Source organism: Delphinapterus leucas, chromosome 10, assembly GCF_059928025.1.
Source record: "Delphinapterus leucas isolate spDelLeu-1000000601 "Yukka" chromosome 10, BTC_Dleu_Yukka2, whole genome shotgun sequence".
Taxonomy (NCBI): Eukaryota; Metazoa; Chordata; class Mammalia; order Artiodactyla; family Monodontidae; genus Delphinapterus; species Delphinapterus leucas.
The window spans coordinates 101,999,274-102,022,798 of NC_143138.1; the positions used below are offsets into that span (position 1 = coordinate 101,999,274).

Consider the following 23,525-nt stretch of genomic DNA (forward strand, 5'->3'; position numbering starts at 1 on the left):
CAGCCAAGGTCAGCTGGGCATGGCCCAGGTCAGCACAACTACCCCGACTCATGACCTGAGCCGGTCATCAGCTACTAGGTTTGGGATGGTCTGTTACACAGCAGTAGCTCACTGATACTCCAGACTACATCTCCCAGTGGTGAACATATCCACTTAGTGAACATATCCACATACTTGGTAAACAGTCTGCATTACCTCTGATCCTCACAACCACCCCGAAAGACATGAACTATTACCCCCATTTTATAGATGGAGAAGCTGACGATGAGGAAAAAGGACTGGTCCAGGGTCAAACATATAAACACAAATGGAATTCTAAACTCGCCGGTCACCAAGGTCTTTTCACTAATATCAGTTGTTTTTAGGAAAAATTGACCCCAATGAGACAAAATTCGATGTCAAAATCCTCTGCCAAATGATGCCCTCCTCCAGAGGTCCCTCAACCGTCATCCAGGCTTGTGGTTTCTTCAACTCCGTCCCTTTCTCTCCCCCAAACACAACATCCTTCTGTGATACTTCCTGAAACTGTTCCAAGTTTGCCCTCATCCTCTACAGCACAGACAGCCAGCTGTTAGCCCCCAAAGTCCGTTTTCCCTCCTTCCAGATCTGCAGTGGGCACACGACCCCTCCAGAATAAGGACTAAATTTCCCAGCCTTCCTTGCAGCTAGGCAGCCACCAGACTAAGTTCTAGCCAATGTGATGTAAGTGGACGTACCGTCTGTCCTCTAGAGAGGGGCTTTCTTACACCCACGTTCGCAGCAGCAATATTCACAGTAGCCAAGAGGAAGAATCAACCCACGTGCCCATTGACAGATGATGGATAAACAAAATGTGGTCTCTCCATACACAGAATATCACTCAGCCTTACAAGGAAGGAAGTTCTGCCACATGCAACAACATCGATGAACCTTGGGGACATTACACTCAGTTGAAATGCCAGTTACAAAAAGACCAAAGAAAAACAAAGCCCCGTGAGGAAAGGGAGTTTTGTGTTATTCATTTCTGCATTCTTAATGCCTAAAACAGGGCCACCACAGACTGGTCTTCAAACACTATTTCCCGAATGAACTGGTCCATATGGTAACTGGTGATGTTTTCTATGCAGATGCAGAGCTCCCCTGCCTCCAGGCGTGAGCATCCTCCCCTCAGAGGAGCCCCACAGGGTGGCCCACCCGCTCGGCCCTCAAGAACCTTCAGGCTCAGCCCACACAGGCCCCAGGGCAGGCTTGCCTTGTACAGGGAGACACCGCAGGTGTCGCTGTCCTCATCCCCGCACGCTGCACCCTCCTTGGCCCCCATGACGCCGGCCATGCAGCTCTTCTCCTTCAAGTAGGACACACAGCAGTGCTTCTGGGCCGTCCTGCAACAGAGGTGTGCCTCAGCCCCACCAAGTGCCCCATCCTCCCAGGGACCCCGCCAGGAGGGACCGCAGTCCCTGTTTCACACAGGAGGCTGCAGTTCAGGGAAGAGAAGCCCCCGCCAAGGCCCACCGCCGGTGGGGTCCCTGCTGGCGCCAGGGCATCGGCAAGCCCAGCACATCCTCAACCAAGTGACATGGGTTTTGTTCTCAGCTTAACTAAGATGACTCAGGCCTGGGTCCCACTGGGCTCTGTGTCCCTGACCAGATGAGGGAGGGGGTCAGTACTCCAAGCCCCCCAACAGGGCTGAGAAGGAAACGGAGACCCAATCTCAGGAAGGGCTGCGTGGTCGGCCTGGGACCGCCAGGGTCCCTGGTCATGCCTCCAATAACTGTAGGGCTGCCCCGGGCAGAGACAGCTGATGGACCAGCACACAAAACAGGGAGATGAAAAGGTGGGCTTCAGTCCCACCTGAGGAAGGGGTTCGGCCTCACTTGAGGAAGGGCGTGTCCCAGCAAGGGCCATCTGGTGATGGAACTGGCTGGCTATGAAGCAGTGAGTCTCCCATCACAAGAGGGATACAAGCACGCACTACTTCAAACCTCCTGAATGCTGCATGCTCTAACTCCTAGGCAGCCCAAACTGGTGGGATGACCAAAGGGAAAGAAAAGGGACAAGGCTAGAATTTAAATGTTTCTAACGGAGGCATTGTGGGCGGGACAATAGGAAACATGGAGTCTAATCCTGGCCAAGCTCCCAACGAGCTGTGTGGCTTTGGGTGAATCACATCACCTCTCTGAACCTTATGTTCCTTATCTGGAAAGAGGAGTAGGCTGGACAAGATGGCATCCCTGGAATAAAGAAGGAGTGAATGGCTGAGCAGGATGTCACCCGGGCCTGGCACAAGGAGAGCGTGGGTATAACTGCTTCCTTTGCTGAGCGCACTGCTGTCAGAAGAAGCAGTCGGCGCACACAGCAGAGCACGGGGAGAGGCCGGCCTTCCTGAGACCCCAGGGTAGCAAAGTGGGGAAAGAAAGAGGGCTGACGGGCTTCCCTGGTGGCGCAGTGGTTGAGAGTCCGCCTGCCGATGCAGGGGACACGGGTTCGTGCCCCGATACAGAAGGGTCCCACATGCCGCAGAGCGGCTGGGCCCGTGAGCCATGGCCGCTGAGCCTGCGCTCCGCAACGGGAGAGGCCACAACAGTGAGAGGCCCGCGTACCGCAAAAAAAAAAAAAAAGAAAGAGGGCTGACGGCCCCGGCTCAAGGCTGAGGTAGGAAATTCCAGTGGGCTGAGCACCGCCCAGCAGCAACGCAGCACCTGGTAAGAGAAGCACCTGGCCGTCCCCAGGTGACAGCAGTCCCAACTTGTGCTCTTCCGACCGTGTTCACCAGGCCGGCGACAAGTCTGTACAGTTAGTTCACTCTTGGGGCAAGTCTCGGGCTCCCCACACCCGGAGAGAGCCCGGCCAGCCAGCCAGGCAGCCACATCCAGCCACCTGCGGGCACCTGGACGCAGGTGGAGTGGTGCTCACCGGGCAGTGCGGGGCCCGGGGCGGGGAGGAGGACACAGGGACATGGAGCCAGCGCCCACCCTACCTGCACACATCGCTCTCAGCACCGCTCTCGGGGATGTCCAGGCACTCGTCGTTGTCAATGGCCCACTGCTGCCCTGCCGCACAGCACGTCTCGATCAGGTCCTTCGTGGACACTGTGGGTGGTAACACAGGCAGAGTCACCAGCTGGAGGAGGTGCAGGGTTCCCAGGTGTCTAGGCCCAGCGGGTGTAGTACATGCTGCTGCTGCTGGGCCAGATCTCCATGCATTACTGGGCTGGGAACTCACTCACCCGCTGCCTGCGCCTGTTGCCACCAGCAGCTCACAAGCACAGGCTTCTCTGCAGAGCTGCCTGGGAGGGTGAGTCCACCCAGGGGGAGAGGGCCGGGAGGAGGATGGCCAATCACTGAGTAGTGGGGCTTCAAGGGCCAAGCCCGTCTCCAAAGCGACAGCCCTGTGCGGCCACGCCTGCTACAGAGCTCTCCGTGGGGCCAGGACCATCACCAGCTCCTTCCCTGCCCCCGCCCTGGGCAGTTTCTCCAAATGAACCACGTGCACAAGATCCCCCAGCTCAGGCTCTGCTTCCAAGGGACCAGATAAGACACCAAGACAGGACAAGACGTAAGAAATAGCAACAGCGTGGAGGAAAGCTCCTGGGGAAAATATCTGTGCCCGGGGAGGGCAGGAGTCGGGGGTTGGGAGAGTGTCTTAAAACTCAAAGGTACAGACCACAGGCTAAAAACTGGATGAATTTTCCTACCTCAAAATTAAAATTCTCCGTATAACAAAGAACTCTGTGGAGAAATATAACAGACTGCTGACAGGTTAAGAGATGTTTTTGGAATGTTCTAAAACTGACAAAGAATTGCTATTGAGAAATACAGTAACCTTCTGAAAATTAACATGAAAAAAACCAGCCCCAAAGTAAAATACCTATGAAACCGGAAAAATGAGAAAGAGTGATAAATGCCAGGCACAGGTGCGAACCCTCGTGCCCTGCCTGGGGTGTGGGAGTGGCGACTAGAGCAGCCAGTCTGGAGGGAGACCCAGCACCTCTTACACAATTAAACACAGGCATCATCCAGGGCCCAGTCGTTCTGCTCCGGGGAGTGTACTGCAGGGAAGTTGTTACCCGGACCCATATGTAACCAGTACAAGCTCACTTCAGTGTGATTTATGGAATTGGGTTGGAGGGAGCCTGGACTGTCCATCACTGGAGGAGTATGAATAGAACATGGGGACGTCCTCCACGGAGGACTCCTCAGATGTCAGAAATGGCAGGCGAGAAGTACACACAGCATCATGAAGCTGGACACATGTACACACAGCAACACAGAGCAGCAAAGGACAGAACGCTGCGGGGAAACAGGAAAAAGCCAAGTGAGATCCATTGTATGAATTGAAAAGATTGCGTGCAAAATTACAGTACACATTTGCATAAACACATAAAAGCAAAAAAAAAAAAAAAAAAAAAAAAAAAAGAAACCCACACGGATTGAAGAGAACGGTTGCCCAGGGTAGGCGGAGGGAGAAATGGCAATGGGGAAAGGGAATAGAAGGGAATAAATACATCAATTAAAAAAAAGAGAGTCTTGCTAAGATGATAAGGAACCAGGAAATAAGGAATGCAATTAATGCAGCCATTTGCCTCCGAGGTCTGAAAATAAACGACATTCAAAGATGAAGCCCGTCTCGGACACCTACATACGTGCTGAGGACACCAGGGTGTCACAGAGTAACTCTGAACCTGGGTCCACACCTTAGTACTACCATGTATAGCCATTTCTCCTCCCTAGAGACTCAGCATCCTGCTCTGTTATGAGGACCTACAGCTGCACAGCTGCTGAAGCCTACAAGGATCTCTAAGTGTCCTTGAGCAGTTCACATAAGCTGGCAGGGCTGAGGAAGAAATGCACCAAGAAATGTCAGCAGCCTGCAAGATTCTAGGAACAGAAAGAGCTCACTAAGAATCATCCTCTTCGCTGGCTTAGTGGGCATTTCAAGTCATTGAGCTCTTATGAGTTTCAATTTTCCTTCTGAAAACCAGGGAAATAAGCTTCAGTATCAACCTGAGGGCTGTTCTCAGGCACCAGGAGGAAAACAAAAAATTCTTGATAACCAGTGTCTACCAGAAACAAGTAGCAACATCACACCCAGTGGTGAAACTTTAGACACACACCACACTGAAGTCAGAAATATGACAAAAGTACCTACTGACACTACTGTTTAACAGTGTCCTAGAGACGCCAGCAGATGCAATAAAGCAAGAAAAAAAGAAGCAGCAGGAGTATTAGAAAAGAAGAGACGACAGTCATTATTTGCAGATGTTACGAGTTCATCTTTCTAGAAAATCCAAAGGAATCAATATTAACACCGTACTTAAATAAATACTAATTTATTATTATTATTATCATCTGGTGGCCAAAAACAAAATCAACATACACAAATTAGTGGCTGTCCTATACACCAGCAACAATTAAATAGAAAAGGTAAGACAAAAAAATCCCACTGAAAAAAGAAATAAACCTGGAAATCAATCTATGTAAACACACTAAATCTACATGAAGAAAAAAAATTGTCTCATAGATATATAACAGTTTACTTTGTTAGAAATATATACCATGTGTCTAGATGAGAAGATTCAATACCGTAAAGATGTCAATTTTCCTTTATTTAACCTACAACTTAGGTGGAATCCCAGAGTCCCAAAATAATTCGTCATGAAATCTGTCAAGTTGATTCTAAAATTCATCCCAACTAGGAAATGTCTAAAAATACCTGAGAAAATTTCCAAAAAGAAAAGAAGAGAGCACACTTTAAAGTTTTAATAATTAAAAAGATAAGGAGATCAACGGAACAGAATAAAATTCAGAAACAGGATGATGTGCATATGGGAATTTCGTATATAATAAAAGTGGCATTCACACTCAATGGGGAAAGGGTTGACTATCTGATGATGGGCTCTACCACACATCGCACACAAAAATAAATTCCAAATCTATAAAGTCAATACTAGAAGAAAACCAAGGAAAATAATTTTAGGATAAAGAGAGACTTCTTCAGAAATAAATTCCACCAAAGAATGATGTTGTACTCTTGTCTCACACCATATACAAATATCAACTCAAAATGAATTACTGAAACCATACAACTCCTAGAAGAAATCATAGGGGGAAAGATCCTTAACACTGGTCTTCACAACAAATTTTTGGTAATGATACCAAAAACACAAGCAATGAAAGCAAAAATCAACAGGTGGGACTGCATCAAACTTAAAGGCTTCTGTACGGCAAAAGAAACAGTAAAATTAAACGACAGTTTACGGAATGGGAGAAAATATTTTCAAACCATGTATCTGATAAGGGGGTTAACATACAAAGTATATAAGGAACACGTAAAACTCAATACCAAAAAAAAAAAAAAAAAAAATATATATATATATATACATATATACATAAATGGGCAAAGGACCAAAAGAGACATTTTTCCAAAGACATAAATGGCCAACAGGTATGTGAAAAGGTGCTCAGCATCACTGATCATCAGAGAAATGTAAATCGAAACCACGAAGAGATATCACCTCACACCTGTTAGAATGGCTACTATCAAAAAGACGAGAGACAGTAAGCGTTGGTGAAGATGTAGAAAAAAGGGAACCCTTGTGCACTGCTGACGGGAATGTAAATTGGCGCAGCCACTACAGAAAACACTATGGAGGCTCCTCAAAAAAATTAAAACTACAACCATCATACGATCCAGCAATCCCACTTCTGGGCATTTATCTGAAGAAAACGAAAACACTACCTTAAAAAGCTATCTGCACCCCCATGTTCATCCAATTATTCACAATAGCCAATAGCCAGGACATGGAAACAACCTAAGTATCCATCAATGGATGAACGGATAAGGAAAACGCGGTGTACACACACACACACACACACACACACACAATGGAATGTTATTCAGCCATAAAAAGGAAGGAAATCTTGCCTTTTGCCACAACATGGATGGACCTTGAGGTCATGATGCTAAGTGAAATAACTCAGAGAAAGACAAATTCTGTAATATCACTTATATGTGAAATCTGAAAAAGCCAACCTCATAGAAACAGAGTAGAATGTTTGCCAAGAACTGGGGGAGAGCAGGTTGGAGGAATGGACAGATGTTGGTCAAAGGGCACACACTTGCAGTCACAAGACGAGTAAGTTCCGGCACCTAACGCACCGCACAGTGCTTATAGCTAACAACTCGAGAGTTCCAACGAGGGTAGGTCTTAAATGCTCTCACCACAAACAAGAACAAGAGAAAATGGTAACTGTGTGGGGTGACAGGTGTGTGAACTAACTTTTATTGTAATAATCATTTCGCTACACATGTGCATATCAAAGCATCACACTGTACACCTTAAACTTACACAGTACTACAGGTCAACTACATCGCAGTAAAGCTGGGGGAAGAAAGAAATGAAATCCACAAGCAAAAAGGAAAACCTTAATACAGCCGACTGGATAAAAGTCTGAAGTACCTGTATGGCAAAAGACAGCCCCAGTCTGATCACGTCGCTCACCTTCCAGTGTCCACACAGCATTTATCACTATGTGAAACCCTCGCGTTCATCTATGAGCTGGCTTCTACATTTGTCTGTTTCTTCCCCTACAACGTCAGGGTTGCGACTTGAGTCTCTGTGGCCCGAGGGTGGTGCCACCATTCCACGCTTAATCCTCCCTCATCACGCTCCGTGCACATGGGCCTCACCTTGTTTGAACACCTCTGGTGGTGGGGATCTCGCTCCTCTCAGGCAGCTTGTCCCTTTCTGCATAGCTCAGCTCAGAACGTCCTTTCTTTTACTGGACTGTACTTTTTCTCCCTAAGCCTTCTCCAAGATTGCCTTACAGAGATTAGGAGGTTCCAGCAGGCCCCTGGGTCTCAGCTGGATGACCCGAGATGGGCGCCCTGTCAGGGGAACAGTAACGGCTGGAATGCACCGGTGCTCGCCACGAGCCAGGCGTGAGTCCAGGCACTTCCATCCCCGCAGGTATTACGGTGAGCACCGCTGCTAGGTTCACTCTGGATCAGGCGGGGAGTGAGAAGTCCCAAGCCTGACTTTCTCCTCTCCGGCCTCAGCTTCCTGTCTGTGCATGGGCAGCTTGATGCGGCCGATCCTGGAAGCCCTCTCTGAGAACCTAAGCACCAGCCTGAGGAGGCTCTACTTCCCTGTGGACTGAACGGGGCTCCCTTCCTGCCCCTCCCGAGCAGATGCAGGTTTCAGCCTGCGCTTGGCGGCCTGCCCTCCATTCTCTCCTGGCCTTTCCCATCCTGGTTTCCCCTCTTTCCAAACAAAGGAACTCGGGCGTGACCCCTTATGCTGGGGAGGCCACCCACTTGGAGCGGGAGTGGGAATCAACACAGGGGCCAAGCGCGGCGCTGCCCAGCACCGTCCAAGGAGTGCGAGAGGGGGCCGGGCAAAGCCCACAAGGTGTGTACCCCTGCTGCTCGTCCAGAGGCCCACCCCTAGGCCCCCTCCCTGACCACCCCCTCCGAGGCCCCAGCCTCTGTCTCTCTCTAACCCCTCAGAGTTTGAGCCCCAGGGCCTCTTCTCCCGTCCACGCCCCAGCTTGGCTGACCTCACCTGGGCGCCCTCCTTCATGTCCGTCTCCTGCAAACACACAGCTGGCTAAGCGACCATCACCGGGCATCCCTGGCAATCCCACGGCCTGAATCTGTTCAGCAACCTATTTCCCCCAGACCACCTCTCCCCTGGTCTTCCCTGTGCCAACCTCAGGACCCTCCTGGGCCCGTTCCTTCCTCCTCACCTCCCTCCTCCCAACCGTCACCTGCAGGGCCACCTCCAAAGTCACCCCTGTCACCACCTTGCCCCTCACTCTGCCACCATCTCTTGGGCCCGAGAGGTACCCTGATCCCCTGTGTCCTCCTCTGGTCCCTCTTCCAGATGGCGTCAGAATGACCATTCACAAGTATGAATCAGACTGTGTCTCTCCACGGCCTACAGCCCCCCAGAGTCCCCCCTTTCTTTACCAAGACCTACCTGGTATGGCCCTGCGACCTCCCCACCGCGTCTCCTTTCTCACTCACTCTCTCCACTTGAACCCCTCAGGCTCTTCCTGCCCCAGGGCCTTTGCACGCACTGTACTTTCTGCCTGGAATCCTCTGCCCTTTCCCTGAGCCCTGCCCGACCCCCACTCTCTACAGGGCTACCCTTGTTTGGGGCTCTCATCTCCTCAGGCAGGATGTCCCTGACTTTTGAATCTAAACTAACCTGCACCCCAACCCTCGTTGCAGCACCCTACTTAGTTTTGCTCATAACGCCCTGGCCTTCGCCAGCTCAGAGTCATCTCGGGGATCCCTGTGGCCCACGGACCCCACTGGAAGGCCACTGCCCTGCAGGATAAAGCACCCCTGCCTGGAGCGACAATCGGGGCCCTCACAGCACAGCCCAGACTCACGTCTCAGCACTTATTCCACCAGCTAGCAGCAGGCTTCTCTATGCACCGTATCTTTGCACATGTCGCGCCAAGCTGGGAACGCCCTTCCTCTACCCTGCCTAACTACCCAGCCTTAACAAGCCAGCCTGCACACCACTCCCTGCCTCTCCATCCTCTGTGGTCCCGCCAGCATCCACCTCCGTCCCGGGCAGAACAAACAGCCCCTCCTCCAGCCTCATTCACAGCAGCACTTGGTACATATACCACATCACTGCCAGGGACATGCCAGCCTCAGACAGCAGAGGGACAGGGTCTCAGGGGCCAAGAACGGTTCGCAGTCATTTCAGGGTTCCCAGTGCCCAGCACAGACCTAGTACTTGATAAAACCTGGGGCTGGGTGGAGCACACCCCAGGCCCGTGGTGTATACCATCTCATGCAAAGCTCACGTTGACAACGTGAAATCGGTCAATTACCTTGATCTCCCAGATGTATAAATAGCGATCTAAGGGTTTAAGATACACAGCCCAATGGCACAGACTTAGGAAAAGGAGGGAGAAGAACTTTACACGCACACACATCACCTCCACATAGCAGTTTCTACCGAGTCTCAGAGGTGAGCCTGGGCGTGTCTGACGCATCACCGTGAGCACTGGTGTTCAGCCAGGGCACCCCTCCCTGCCTGGGGGACGCAGCCAAGTCACTCATCCTCAAGCCTCTGTGCCCTTACCGGTGAAATGGGCAAATCACCCCTCCCGCCCGCATTTCACAAAGTAGGGAGGGGAGAAGCCAGTGTCTGGCAAAGGACAGGAGCTCAGTAGGCAGTACCTCCCCGCCCCTGGCACAAAAAGGTGTTTGGTGACTACTCTTCAGTTAATTACTTAATTACAGAGGGACAGGCTGATAAAAGGATGGACAGGACGGTAATCCCTCCAGAAGAGGCAGGAGGGGCGTCCAGCAACACCTCCCTGCTCTGCTCTGGGTTTTCATGGACTCCCCCATTTCTGTTCACTTTGCCTGCGCTCGGCCAGAGGCAGTACGGTCTTCCTTGCCTGCCGGTTAGGCACGAGCACCGTGGCCAGAGAGGTGAAGGCCACCTCCCACTGTGACAGCTGCAGGCTGGCTGGCAGGCGCTCACCAGCCTCGTGGGTGACCCGGGCCGGGATCAGCCTGGCTCCCAGATGCATCCCCACGGGCTGCCCCTCAGAGTCAGGACACCAGGCCCCGCCAGCCAGAGAGCACGACCTTGACTCTGGCAGGAGTCCCACCTCTGACACCCCTGAGGAGCGGACGGAGGATAAATCCATTTTGGAAGATGATCTACCATCATCCAGGAAAGCGGAGACACGCAAATCCAATGACGTGGTGATTTCACCCCCAGGTCCACGCCCAGGAGAAACGGGCACCCGTGGTCTCCACCTGGGGACCCACAAGCAGTAGCTCCAAACTGGAAACAACCCGAGCGCCCAAGGACAGGAAAAAGGTGGATACTAGGACATGACCAGGCTGTGCAAATGGGCGTGCGGTGACCACACGGTGAATCACGGGGACACGGCCTCAGGGGAGAAGCAGTCACAGAAGGGACACTGTGCACTGCCTTTCATGTGAAGTTCAAACCCAGAGAAAAGCAAAACACCTGCTGAGGTGGTAAAACTGTAAGGAAAAGGAAGGAACTCGTGCTCACGGAAGCCAGGACAGTGGTAACCAGGGAGGAGGTCAGGGCAGCCATGGCTTCTGTCCCCAGGGCTGGTACCTTGGTGGGTGCCCTTCCTTAACTGTTGAGACAGTCCCTTACGCTCTTCTAGTGACAAATACTCCATGACGAAAATATTACTGGAAAATGTAGTAGGATTAGAAAATTCTAAGACTAAAGAGGCAAACAGCCTTTTAAAAATGTGACCCAGGGCTTCCCTGGTGGCACAGTGGTTGAGAGTCCGCCTGCCGATGCAGGGGACGCGGGTTCGTGCCCCGGTCCGGGAAGATCCCACATGCCACGGGGCGGCTAGGCCCGTGAGCCATGGCCGCTGAGCCTGCGCGTCCGGAGCCTGTGCTCCGCAACGGGAGAGGCCACAACAGTGAGAAGCCTGCGTACCGCACAAAAAAAAGTGATACAAGCCAGACACAAAAGGACAACTTTTATATGACTCTACTTATATAAGGGCCCTAGAATAGGCCAATTCACAGAGACAGAAAGCAAAATAGAGGTTACCAGGGCCAGGGATGGGGGATGGGGAGTTAGTGTTTAAAGGGGACAGAGCTTCACTTTCGGGAAGATGAGAAAGTTCTGGAGATGATGGTGGTGACGGCTGCAAGACAGTGTGAACGTTCTTAACGCCACGGATTACTACACTTAAAAATAGTTAAAATGGCCAAATCTGTGTTACGTGTATTTTACCACAATAAAGAGAAAATAATGCATCGAAGTGTAAACACAAAAAGGTGACCCAGCACTTCCCCTTCTAGAAATCTAATGGCTGACAGACATGAGCACAAACATGTAAGTCACGGATCCTGGCTGCGTCCGAATTTGTGACAGCAAAGATCCAGAAACAACCAACCCCCATCGACAGGGCAGTGATGAAATGATTGGTGTTATATCCGCCCAATCTCACGCAAGTGTTAAAAAGAACGTGTTAGATCTTCACTCACTTCTGCGGAACAGTTTCCAAATACATCACAAAGAATGAAGAAGACAGGCTCAATGCTGAACTGTATGTATAACAAGTCACCGTTGGTCTTTTTTAAAGTAACACGTGGACACACGTGGAGGATTTCTGGAAGGAGGTCCCAGAAACGGGTAGCAGCGGGTGTCTCAGGGAGGGACCGGGCCCTGGGGACGGAGGGAGCAAGCTGACATCCACTGTTTACCTCTTTTGTATCTTTTATGTGTTTTCCTTCCCGTGGGCAGGTATTACCTATTCAAGAAACATGCTGTCATAAAAAGATCCTGAGATTCCAGGGAATCTAACCTCCTTTGATCACAGGCAGTGGGTGCCCAGAACAATCCGACCTGGAGGTCACGACCCCTCTAGACAGTCCCCTCTCCCGGACATCAGAGCCCGAAAGAATGGTGGCTTCGGAAATGCTGCAAAAAACACTACACCTGCGGGGTGATGAGCGGCCACCTCCACCAGCACCCTGTTTGGACAGGATGTTTGCGGTGCCTGAGCAAACAGCCCAGGGAATGCTGCAGCTCTGATGTTCTGTACTGCGGGGGGGGGGGGGGGGGGGGGCGGCGGCAGGGTTGTCACCCGCAGGCCCTGGTGGTGTCGGGAGTCCTTTTACAATGACTAGAAGATGGACAAACAAGAAGGATCCTGAGCGTTGCCTTCCTGCCCCGGGACCCCAGACACAACGGCTGAGAGCCAGCAGGAGCTGCTGGGCTGAGCCCACCTGCTGGGCCCACCCAACCTAGCCCCTTAGAGATGCCTTCATCCATCACCCGGGGCAGGACAGCCCCCAGCACCCCCTGCCCTTTGCAGCACCTCCCCCAGCCTAGCTTCCTCGTAGGGGTGTTGACTGGCTCCCTCCCCCCCGCCCAAGTCAGCACCCCGCCCACCTGCTCACCACCCCAGCCCGGCCTGGGAGGCGCTGGGCCACCCTGGCTGACTAGCTGGATCTCTGGCCTGGCCGAGCCGCCTGGCGGGCCCCAACCTGCAGCCACGGCACCTTCCCTCCAGCTCTAGGAAGAGGGTCCTATCCCCACGACGGTTTTACAGGTGAGCAGGCAGCAGCCCAGATCACATGCCCCAGCCAGGGGCAGCCACATGACCAGATATCAAAAATGACTGGAGGATTCCAGTAAATCGAGGCAGTGTGCAAAGACAGCTTGACAACAGAACAGAACAGAGAGGCCAGAAAAGACCTACTCGTCTGCCCTTGGTTCCTGACTAAGGTAACAGTGCAGTGGGGGAAGAAGGTCTTTACCACACCCAGCACGGGGGCAATCGCACATCCACCTGAAAAAGAACGGGCTCTGACTCCTACTCACACCGTCCGGAGAAACAAATCTAAATGTGATCTAATGCGAAAGGTGAAACAAGTTAAAATATCTAGACTGTAACACAGGAAAATATCTTCATGACTCTGGGGTAGACAAAGATTTCTTGAAAAGGACACAAAATACAATAACAGAAAAGTAAAGATCAGTAAATTGTATTTCCTTAAACCTAGGAACCTGCGTTCCTCAGAAGACAGCATGTGCAAGGTGCTCATCAGAAAATGTCCTCACGAGAGTGGAAAGAAACGTCAGAGAGCGAGATAAGGCACTTGTGATCCAACAAAAGACCATCGTCAGAATCTATCAAGAACTCCTAGAAATTGGCAAGACAAAGAAACCTGATTTAGAAACGGGCAAAGAACAACAGAATTCCAACAGTAACATGAGAGTGTGTTCAACGTAGTAAGTTATGAGGGAATGAAAATTAAAACCACAATGAGATCCCACTGCACAACCATCAGGTTGGCGACAATGAAAAAGAGACCACATCCAGTGTCGGCAAAGACTTTCACTCATGGCTGGCGGGGACGGAAATTGGTGATGCTTCGGAAAACTGTCTGGCAGTGTCCGCTAAAGCTGCCAAACCCTCCAATACAGCAATTCCACTTCTGGGTAAATACCCGACAGAAATTCACACAGGATGTCCACAGCCACTGTATTACTCACAGCCCCACACTGAAAACAGCCCAAACCACCATCCACACTAGGACAGATCAATAAACTATGATTTATTCCTACAATGGAAAAATGAAGAGCAACTTTTTTAAGTGAATTACTGCTACACGCAAAAGTCTGGATAAGTCTCAAACACAGGATCTTGAGCTAAGGAAGTTAAACGCAAGCAAAATCATACCATATGGTTCCCACTACACAAAATAAATTCAAGAATAGGCAGGAGTCACTGATGGTGATAAGAGTCAGCCTCGTGGTTTCCGTGAGGGGTGGGGGGCAGTGGGGGGAGGGAGAGTAGAATTGGCCGAGAAGGGACACCAGGAAAATTCTGGAGTGCTTGAGATGTTTTATATCTTGACTTGAGTGGAGCTGCCTGGAACCCACTGAGCTATTTTATGAAGAAGCGTGTGCTTTACATACATAATACTTTATAAAACTACATAATCAGATATAAAAAAAAATTTAAGGGAGGACTGTTATATTAATCTAGATGGAAAGATATTCAAGAGTATCTATAGTATACTTTAATAAATACTTTCCAAAAGAAGGAAATTCAAGAGAAAAAACAACCAAATATGAACCAAAAAAGATCTCACCACCCCTGATAAAATACTACTTTACTAAACGGGCCATACGTTACACTTTGGGGGCAAGTGGAGAATACAAATATGGCACAAGGGAACTGGTAACTGTGGCAGGTGTAGGATCACAGTATGTAGTAATACAGGAGATGTCTTTATTTCTCCGTTGCGACACACCGTGTCAAGGCTGAAATGTTTCCATCACGCACACGTGCGCACATGCCCGCGCACACGCTGTATCTCAAACCACAGAGAAAGAAGAGCAAGCACTGGACCGTTATGGGGCTGAGACTTCTTCCCTGAGCCCCCTGCCCTTAGAGGGTCTGTCCCAGCTGCCAGGTGGCGGCTGGGGTCCCAGGTGGGACTCTGGGATGCTGGTGTGCTGTGGCTGGTGAAGCCGCAGTTACGAGGGGACTCGACGGCGGGCTTTGCTCCTGTGGAGGGGCCCTGAGGCCCCACGGTGCTTGGCTTCAGGCTGGTCCCCGGGAAGCTTTGGGAGGTGGGGTGGTGAGGGTTGGATCACCCGTGCACAGGCCCTACCCTCCCTCCATGGCCTCCCAGGGAGCAGGGGGTGTGCGTCTGTCATGGGCATTTTAATGGGCTACGTCTGTTGGTATTTTCACAATCAATGAGAAAAGCCGCTTGTACACAAACAGGCTGCCCTGATGCGGAGCAGTGCCAAGACTTGCGACAAGCTCAGCTCTGTTCAAGGGGACTATGCGGCCCTGGCATCTGGGTTAGAGGATGCACCCCAGAAAGAGTCACCGGCCACATGGAGCCCGCAGGCAAATGCTGAAAAACTGAATGGGACCAGCCTCATTTTCTGAGAAAATAACTTCCCCAGCACAAGGACAGAATAAAGAGATCCAAGTACTTGGACACGGGAGTGGACAGCTCACATCCTAAGAATGAACGAGTCCCCGGGAGATCAGTCTAGAATCACACCATTGCAAGCATCCTTCTAGCACAGAGCGTGTGACCGAGGCTGGATGCCCATCAGGCGGGCCTTCACCTAAAAGGAGAGCTGTCCCTCCCTCCGCCAGGCTCACCTCCGCCGCCAGCCATGTCCACCCCCTGCTGTGCTCCCCGAGGCCTCCGCAGACCCCCAGCCCCACCCAGCACAGCCTTCCAACGTAACTCACACTTCACACAAACCAAACGTGTGGACTTCCAGAACCTCACCAAGACACTTGGGACGCATTCTGTTCCTCCTCAAAAAGAACTGCGAATTTCCTCTCTTTCGTTATTAGTTGAAGAAACCGCGGCCACCCCAGACTATGCTATGGCCCAAACCAGAGTGCCTGATGGCATTTCGCTTCTTGGGATAGCACTTTGTTTTATAGGTGAATCTTGTAAATGACTTAATTCTATTTAACTGTTCTTTCCAGATAGTTTAATTACCAGTGCATCGTACATGCACACAGTTTAATAAGAGATGATGCTTAACTTTAAGGCAATTTTGGTTTTCCCGGGCCAGTATTTACTAAGAGAAATGTAAACATAACCTTATTTCCCACCTTAATGAAAGTGACTGGTTAAAAAAATACAAAAGTTGAAAATATCACATAAAAAACTGGACATCGGGCTTCCCTGGTGGCGCAGTGGTTGAGAGTCCGCCTGCCGATGCAGGGGACACGGGTTCGTGCCCCGGTCCGAGAAGATCCCACATGCCGCGGAGCGGCTGGGCCCGTGAGCCATGGCCGCTGAGCCTGCACGTCCGGAACCTGTGCTCCGCAACGGGAGAGGCCACGACAGTGAGAGGCCCGCGTACCGCAAAAAAAAAAAAAAAAAAAAAAAAGAAACTGGACATGTTTTTTTTCTCCTCTTAGAGGCAAACAGGAAGCAGGTCACCAGTGTGGCTTCCTGCGAAGCCCCAGGTGGTATTATTGGGCCGAGCGGTGGCAACATGGAAATCCTGCCTGGGGAACAGGCAGTGGGCACGCTGGGGTCAGGCATCAGATGAGGCGGGGGGTTGGGTGGGAGGGCTGTACTGGCCAGGGGTCTGGGGGCGGCAAGTCTGTGACCTCAGGCTCCTAGCGTTCCCAAGTGGGATGCCATGCGGCCAGGTTGGGGCTCTTCTAGACCAAATTCCCAGGGACCCCACCCAGCAACTCTCCATTTCTCTTAAGCCACATGCCTGGGCCACAGCCCCAACTAGACCTTGACCAGACCTCTTCCCCTCCCCACCCCAAATATCTCCATCCTTTGTCCCACTCCCCCTGCAGCCTGCAGAGTGGCTGGTGAATATTCAAAGTGAAGCAATGAGCCCCAATCAAGGGGCCCAGGAGACCCCCCCACACTGAAGACCCTAAACTGGGTGTAGGTGGAAGCAGAGCTAGGAAGCCAGAACCCTGCTCTGCTTCCCACTGGCTGAGCCATCTCAGGCAACACCCTCGGCCTCTCTGTTCCTGCATCCGGGCTTCAGGGGCCAAGCGGTGGCGGACAAGGAATAGTGAGGCCTTCCCAGGTGATCACCCACCACCCCCCGGCTGCCCACCTGCCAAGTGAGGCCAACCCAGGGTGGAAAAAACAGAAGCCTGGCCGATCGTTTTCCGCCTCCGGCCCGGACCTCTTCCAAAGGCACCTCCCCTCCCCTGGGGGTCAGCGAGTGGCTCCGACACTTCCAGGATGGGACTGACCATAAGCCGCCCTCACCCACTGACCTGGGGTCGCCCATCTCAGGAAGCATGCTGCCGCACCTGGGCCTGGGAGGTGGAGTCCTGTAGCTCCCGGTGCCTCCGCAGCCAGCAAACCTGCCGTCCCAGATTCACCTTCCACCCTGCCCACTGCTGATGGAGCCTGGCCCCCACTCAGGCATGGCCACCTCTATGTAAGGCCACAGCTCCCCTCCGGGCCTGGGGTGACAGCTCCCACTGCTGCTGTGCCCTCACCCTGCAGTCCCCTCTGTGACTCTCTCCAGGGGCTTTGAGCCTGTGCCACCTGTTTCCTGGGCTTTGACTCTGCTGGGCAGGGAGGTCTGGGGGGGGAGCACACTGGCCTGGGAGTCGGAACTTCGCGGACCCCACCCTCGGAGCTCGCTGTGAGTCTCTGCCAACCCCCTGCCTGCCTCTGGGCCTCTGCGACCCAGACGTATAACGAGAAGCAGCTGGCGCTCCGTGAGTCTAAACTGGCAGCAAACCGGTGCCCACTTCATGCTTTACTGAGGCTTTGATATATGTGAATTAGTTGCCAACATTTACAAACGGGGAGATTTTATATAAAATTCCAGATCCTAGGCTTCTTTCGGACAACTTAAAGTGATGGGCCACGCTGGGCCCCCAACTCCAGGGCGACAATTGGAGCCAGGGAGCGGCTGCAGCTGCGTCCTCATCCCCACGACCAGCGGCTCCCCTCCACCAACTGCCTCACCGGGGGCACCTGGCTTTGCTCCCTCATCGCATCCGTCCCAGGCCTGTGCGTCACAGCAGACACCCCCCCCCCGGGCAGAAGTGTGCTGGGCGGGGAGGTCTCCACCGTTCTGGTCCCCACTGCATCCCCAGCACCGGATACAGTCTGGCCCAGAGCACGGGGCCCATGGACTGTCATGAATGAGTACTCAAGTGGGGCAGGGAGTGGGGGGCTGGAAGGGAGACAAGACAGCTTGTCTCCTTCTCTCCCCACCCACCCCGTCAGCTTCCGGGAGCACTGGGCCCAGGCAGGCAGGCTCCCCCCAGCCAGACTGGCTCGTTCTGCTCCCCCTTCCCTCCACCATATGGACCCCAGAGAACCCCAGAATCTCAGACTCTGGGGCTGGGGGCCTGCCAGCCCTGCCCTGGGCCCTGTTTTGCCCCTCCTGGGCTGGGGACACAGGGCAGCCCTGGAGCCTCGATCTGCTGACAACAGGAAAATACCTACTCGTGCCAGGCAGCTGGGCAAACCCTGGGAGGTGCTGGGGCAAAGGCCGAGAGTCAGTGGTCGACAAACATCTGCTTCGCTGCCCTCAGTCACCTCCCTGTGCCTCAGTCACCTCAGCTCTGAAATGGGCATAATGACCGTCCCCCCGCACACGGGTGTCACGAGGCTTTAACGCACCGATCGATTCACGTCCGGGGATGCCCACAGCCACGTGATAAACGCTGCCCCTGCGAGGGTGAAGGAGGAGACCCTCCCCATCTCTGGGACGTCAGCCCCGCAGCTAGGCTGTGCCGCTGAAGGCGAGACCTCAGGAGGGGGCTGACTCCGTGGGCAGACACTGGAACAAAGGCGCAGGGCAGGGACGGAATAGTGGAGGGGCAGCACCCCCTGCACACCTGGAGGCAGATGGAGTGACCGGCGGGGTGGGAGCAGCCAGTGAGCAGTTGAACACCCTCAGCCCAACCACACGAGACCTGTCCCCTTTGCCTTTTCAACAGCGGGACAACTCCTGGCCACCAGAAAAGACCCACATCTGTTCACTTAAGCGAAAACAAGTCCATGCCCCACCATCCAGGGTGCAGGGCCCTCGGGCAGGGAAAGGAAGGGGCTCACAGTCACAGCAGCTACTCTGAGCCAGCTGACGTCCTCTCCCTACCCCTGTCAGTAATCCTGAGGGGAGAGCGATTACCCTTCCATCTTGCAGACACTGAGGCTCAGAGAGCGTGAGTCCATCACCTGAGGTCACACAGCCAGGGCAGCAGAGGCAGAGTTCACACCCACGGATTCACCCTCTGAGGACCAAGCTGGTTCATCCCCAGCACTTCTCGGCCCCAAGCCCGCTTTCCCTGTATGGAGACCCCGGAGTACACAAGGAGGGCCCAGCAGAGCCCCAGTCCACGCAAAACTGACCTTGGCTAGACGGAAGTTCCCCCTAAAAGCTCCATTTGCTGCAGGACAAGGGACCCCGAGGCCACACAGCCCCTGGCCCGGCGCCGACGAGGTGCTGTCAGGCAGACGACGTTGACCCTCCCCCAGGGAAGGTCACAGCCGAGACTTCTGACCTCCAGTTCACGGAGGCACCCGGGATTCCGGAAGGCTCAGGGTGCAGGAGGCTGGGGTGGGGCGGCTTGGCTCAGCCTCCGGAGAGCCGCTCGGCATGTGAATGGGAAGCAAGCCGGAGCTCAGAGGCCACCGCCCTCCCGGCAGAGCCCCCAGGGCTGAAACCTCAGCGACCAGGACACCAGTGTAAGTGGAGCCCTGCTACGCGGTAGACCCCAGCACCTGAGGCCCGACACCAGCTTTCTCCCAGTGAGAACACGCTCTAGGAGGGAGCCCTCGGTAAGCCCACTTTACAGATGAGAAAACTGAGGCCCGGGGCAGTGAAGTGATTTGCCTAAAAGTCTCACAGAGAGTGAGGGGCAGAGCAGCCTCACCCCGGGGGAGCCTTGGACCAGGCCAGAGACGCCTGAAGCACCGAAGGACCTGGATCCAGAGCTGGGCCCACCACTTACTCGCTGCTGGCCTGTGGACCCATGTTCCCCGGGGAAGGGGAAAGGACTCGTGGTAAGGTCGTGTGGGGACTGAGATGAGGCACGAGGAGCACCGGCCGGGGCCGGGGGTAGCTTCACTGTCTGACCCCCCCCATCCTCCTCCCTGCCTCTCCCACGTCCCCGGCGATGCCCATCAAGAGGAGCCCTCGGGGCTTCCCTGGTGGCGCAGTGGTTGAGAGTCCGCCTGCCGATGCAGGGTACACGGGTTCGTGCCCCGGTCCGGGAAGATCCCACGTGCCGCGGAGCAGCTGGGCCCGTGAGCCATGGCCGCTGAGCCTGCGCTCCAGAGCCTGTGCTCCGCAACGGGAGAGGCCACAACAGTGGGAGGCCCACGTACCGCAAAAAAAAAAAAAAAAAGAGGAGCCCTCGACCCCGGGCTGGCCTCCTGACAGGCAGGCAGCCCAACGTGGAGAAAGCAGTGGCTGAGCCAGTTCTAAGCCCGGGCCCAAGAGTTCCCATGCGCGTCTCATCTTTCACTCTCAGCCCTGTTTCTGCGATGGGAACGAGTTCGTGGAGCAGAGGCAGCCGCCCTGGCAGAGGCTGTGCCAGACCAGCCACTCCCAGCCTGGGGCAGCAAGCCCGGCTGACCTGTGGACTTGGGATCAAGAAACGCCTATAGTGCGCCCCAGATGTTCTGCAGTCGCCTGCGACTCGCACTACTGAGGCAAGAGACTATTCGTTCCATGACCAAGGCGTGTCCCCGGCAGGAAGGACAGGAGCGGGTTTGGCGAGAGGGCAGAAAGACCACCCCCCACGCCCACGTGCTGCTGGCGGGGGTGTGGCCAGACTCGCTGGGGAGCCCTCGGCCAAGGCGGGGGCAGGGGTGTGGGGGGGAGCAGGGCACACTCACAAACTGACGGCCCTGCAAGACAGCTCCCACCAGCCAAGGTGGGAACATCTGGCTGCCCCTGCTCGGTTTTCTCCCTAGCGCTTCTCACCATGCAACACAGATTTTACGTAATGAATGACTGTGTGCCCCTGCCCCTGCCCCGATCCCACGGAACACAAGCCTCGTGAGGGGTACCAACTTCAACCATTTTGATCACGGCTGTATCCCTGGCACCTACAACTGTGCGGTAGGCACTCAATAAATATTTGTTGAATAAATAACCTGGGGAAACAGGCATTCCCATACATGGCAGGTGTGAGCAAACTCTGGTACACCATCAATGGAGGTGAGCTGGCAAGTACCGCGTTTTAAGTAGGCATCCTGTGGCCTCTACAGTGGAGCCCATGGCAGCCAGCACCTCCCCAGAGAAAAGTGTGCAGGCGACCATCAAAAGATTGGTACGGCAGGTGCACGGCAACGCTCTTCCTAACGGTCCAGGCTGGAAACAACCCCACAGCCCTTGGCAGGAGAAGGAGCCACCAAACTGGGGTCTGACCATACCATGGGGCAGCTCTCAGTCACGAAGAGGACCAACCACGGAGCCCAGAGCATGTGGACCTAGAAATGCCGTGCTGAGCACAAGAAGCCACACATGAGAGCAGACCGCACGGCCCCATTTACGAAAGTCCAAGAGCTAGTCACAGTCAGGGAAGCGGTTCCCGGGACGGGCACAGAGGAGGGGACCTGGGTTGTCTCGGGATGTTTCATGATCTGAGTGCTGAGCACATGGGGTGTTTCTTTGTGAAATGTATTACTGATTTGCATGCTTCTAATAGGTTCTCCTGGTTACACTTGGATAAATGGCTTACACAGAGAAAATAAAGAAACGCATGTGCACACAGACCCAGCGATTCCACACCGGGCGCAGCAGGAAGCCATTCACTGCAGCAATGGACACAACACAGCATCCGTCTGCCAGGACGGTCAGTAACAGCTGGGACGTGCACACAGCGGAGCCCTGGCTGGTAAAGGGAGCTCCCCACGTGCCAACAGCGAGAGTCCCAAGGGGGGCTGTTCACGGAGGAAAGCATAGGACAGAAAGGTGTGCACAATATGCTGTACGTGAGAAAGACAGTGCACACACCTGCACGCTTGCCGTCGTAGGACCTGTGGTTCCCAAGTGCGGTCCTATAGGCCCCGAGGGTCCCTGGGACCTAATCAGGGACCCACGGGATCAACATTATTTTCAGAACAACACTGCAACACTGGTTGCCTCCTTCACACCCTTTCTCCTATGAGCATACAGTGGAGTCTTCCACACACTACGTGACTTAGTAATGATGTCATCACTTTGATGGCCCACGGAATGTGTACTTGTGTATTCTGTGTTTTCTAGAATTTTCTAAAGTAAACTCATGAAAAGATGCTCAACATCATTAGCCGCCAGGGAAGTGCAAATTAAACCTCCAGTGAGATACCACTTCACACTTCACACGCCAGGACGGCTACATTCAAAACGACAGACGATGACGAGTGCTGGTGAAGACGTAGGGAAGCTGGAGCCCTTGTGCGCTGTGCCTGGGGACGTGACACGGGGCAGCCGCTGAGGACTGCCGTTCGGTGTTTCATCTTATGGTCACACACAGAGTTCCCAGATGACCCAGCAATTCTGCTCCTGGGTACATTCCCAAAAGAAATGAAAACATACGTCCACACAAAAATATGTCATGAATATTAACAGCAGCAGTGCTCGCAAAAGCTAAAAGGTGCAAACATAGTGCCTACCACCTGGTGAATGAATAAACAAAATGGGGCCCATCCACACACTGGAATGTCCGCCATGGAAAGGAATGAAGCACTTATTCATGCTACAACGTGCAGGGGGCTTTGAAAGCGTTATGCTCAGTGACGGAGGACCGTCCACAAAGGCCACATATTGTATGATTCCATGTCCAGGAATGTCCAGAAAACGCAAATCCATAGTGACAGGGAGTAGACTGGAGGCTGCTGGGGGCTGGGAGGAGGGAGTGGGAGGTGGCTGCTACCGGCATAGCAGCAGGGTGACAAGAACGACCTAGAATTAGATTCTGATGATGTTCTCACGACCCTGACAAACACTACTGAACTGCACACTTTAAATGGGAGGGCTTTATGGTACATGGACAATATCTCAATAAAGCTGTCTAGGAAGGAAGGAAGGAAACACAGTTTTTAAAAATTAAAGAACCCCACCACAGGCCGAGCCTTGGCCCCAGACCCTCTCTATGGTGAGCAGCTGTGAAATGCAGCCATCCCCTCCAAGTGCCATAAGCTCTGGGGCAGCCAAAGCCAGGGGGCCCAGATACAAGCCACTCAGACCCACTCCTGCCCCACGTCCTCCATGGGAGCCAAGAGCCCAGCCCCTCCCCTGGGAGACTGGGGCCCCCTGCCCAGCTCTACTATGACCCCCAGAAAAGCCTCCTCCCCTCTCAGGGTGCCATTTTCTCTTCCATAAAACAGAACGACCAAACAGACTCTCTCAAGGTCGTCACAGGGTGAAACTCAGTGCCTGACAGATGCCCCCGGGCAGAGGACCCAGCTCTCCTCGGTTTTATCACCTTTAGAGCCCCCCCACCTCCCCGCAAGTCTGACAGTCAGGCAGCCCCTTCTCAGCTCCCCCAGTGTATGGCCCAGGGTACATGGGC

General features: G+C 53.5%; 1 protein-coding gene across 5 annotated transcripts in view; it reads right to left on the bottom strand.

Moving 5' to 3' along the window:
* Positions 1-23,525, bottom strand: part of FBLN2 (fibulin 2) — a 74,838-nt gene that overhangs the window by 20,070 nt on the left and 31,243 nt on the right. For all 5 annotated transcript variants that reach the window (XM_030759415.2, XM_030759416.2, XM_022562538.3 and 2 more), the window contains 2 exons: positions 2,957-3,068; positions 1,232-1,361 (listed from right to left, as the gene is read on the bottom strand). In XM_030759415.2, the coding sequence (XP_030615275.2) occupies positions 1,232-1,361; positions 2,957-3,068 (242 nt within the window). The remainder of the gene's footprint in view (positions 1-1,231; positions 1,362-2,956; positions 3,069-23,525) is intronic.